At 37.0% G+C, this 1,631-nt stretch overlaps 1 protein-coding gene across 1 annotated transcript; it reads left to right on the forward strand.

Moving 5' to 3' along the window:
* Window positions 1-541: 541 nt before the first annotated feature.
* On the forward strand, window positions 542-1,402 carry LOC113272062 (receptor-like protein 33). The gene has a single exon (XM_026521970.1). The coding sequence runs from the start codon at window positions 542-544 to the stop codon at window positions 1,400-1,402; it is 861 nt and encodes a 286-aa protein (XP_026377755.1).
* Window positions 1,403-1,631: the final 229 nt, after the last annotated feature.

Genomic DNA, 1,631 nt, shown 5'->3' on the forward strand with positions numbered 1-1,631 from the left:
ACCTTAAATACTTTACTGTTCATGACAACTCCATTGGTGGAAATGTTTCACTGATCTCTCTGATCAATGAACTTAACCTTCATACCCTAACACTAGACCCAAACAACCTAACCGTTGTTATAGACGACGACCAACATCTGTCTAAATTTCAACTACAGAAGCGGAGTCTGAAATCATGCAATCTAAAAAGGTTGATTCCCACTTTCATTTGTAACTTGACTCGTCTTGAAAAACTAGATTTATTAAGTAACAAATTGACTGGTGATATACCGTGTTCTTCACATTAAGATGAATAACCTCATCAAGTTAGATCTCTCGCAAAACAATACCACGTGTTCTTCACTTTAAGTATGACTGGTTCAATTTATCACACAATAACCTGCATGAGGCACTTCCCCTTCCACTTAAAAGTATCTCAACTTTTGATCTGTCGCATAATAACTTCACTGGTGATATCTTTATAGAGATCGGAGAGAGATTATCTAGAGCGGCAAATATTTATTTATCCGGTAATCAACTTTCTTGTTCAATTCCTTTTTCTATGTGTTCCATTGAACTAGAATTCTCATCTGGTACTATTGATCTCTCGAACAACAAACTATCTGGGGGTATACCTACTAGTCTAGGGAATTGTAGTAGTCTTATGTCGCAAAATCTTGGAACCAACAATCTCACTGGAAGTGTTCCAAAGGAGCTTGGAGCAGTACCACTGTTGTGTCTTCTTTTAAATGACAACAAACTGGAGGGAACTTTTCTTATTTTTGTCATTCAATTTCAATACTTGGAAGTTCTAAACCTAGCTAATAACAACTTCGAAGGCGGTATTGCATTTGGTTCACTAATTTCCCTTAGAATCCTCTCTTTAAGGTCAAATAAATTCAATGGGTCAATTCCTGAAGAGATTATTCATTTCTCTAAACTGCAAATATTAGACTTGTCAAGAAACTATTTTAGTGGGCAACTCCCAAGGAAAATAGGGAGCTTGGAGATGCTAACAAGTAGACCTAATGGAACAATTCTGATTCCTTACAGTGGTGATGTGGAACTGGAGATAGTGATCAAAGGGATTACAATACAGATTGAGAAGTTATATGATTACAGTTCCGGAATTGATCTATCTTGCAATATTCTTGAAGGGAGCATCCCAGAAGAGATAAGTCTACTTAAAGGGCTTTCTATGCTTAATCTGTCACATAATGGCTTCTCTGGTAGAATCCCGAGGAGTGTCGGAAACTTGACAGGCTTAGACTCCTTGGATTTGAGTTTCAACAAATTGCTTGGACAAATACCAGAGTCTTTGGCATCACTAGATTCTCTTGGGGTGTTGAACTTGTCTCATAATAACTTGAGTGGAAGGATTCCAAGAGGACTTCACTTGGATACACTAAGTGGAGACTCGTAGATATTGTTGCAAGGTGAGCCGCAAGATGTCTGTTTGGCCGGTAATTGTTATCATAACTATCACTCAAATGTTGTAATGAAAATTTTCACCGTAACTGTATCTTCATTTTCTTGAATTTTGCTAGAAATGAAAATTTTCATGGGATGTATTTTAGACCAATTTGCTAACTGAAGGCCAGCTAATAAAAGGGTAAATACAACATCAACTTAAAGATCCATTGCATTTTGAG

Source organism: Papaver somniferum, chromosome 4, assembly GCF_003573695.1.
Source record: "Papaver somniferum cultivar HN1 chromosome 4, ASM357369v1, whole genome shotgun sequence".
NCBI classification, from domain to species: domain Eukaryota; kingdom Viridiplantae; phylum Streptophyta; class Magnoliopsida; order Ranunculales; family Papaveraceae; genus Papaver; species Papaver somniferum.

What these genes read in the sequence shown, in the direction of transcription:
- LOC113272062 (XM_026521970.1), top strand. Translation starts at nt 542, where the DNA reads ATGTGTTCCATTGAACTAGAATTCTCATCTGGTACTATTGATCTCTCG.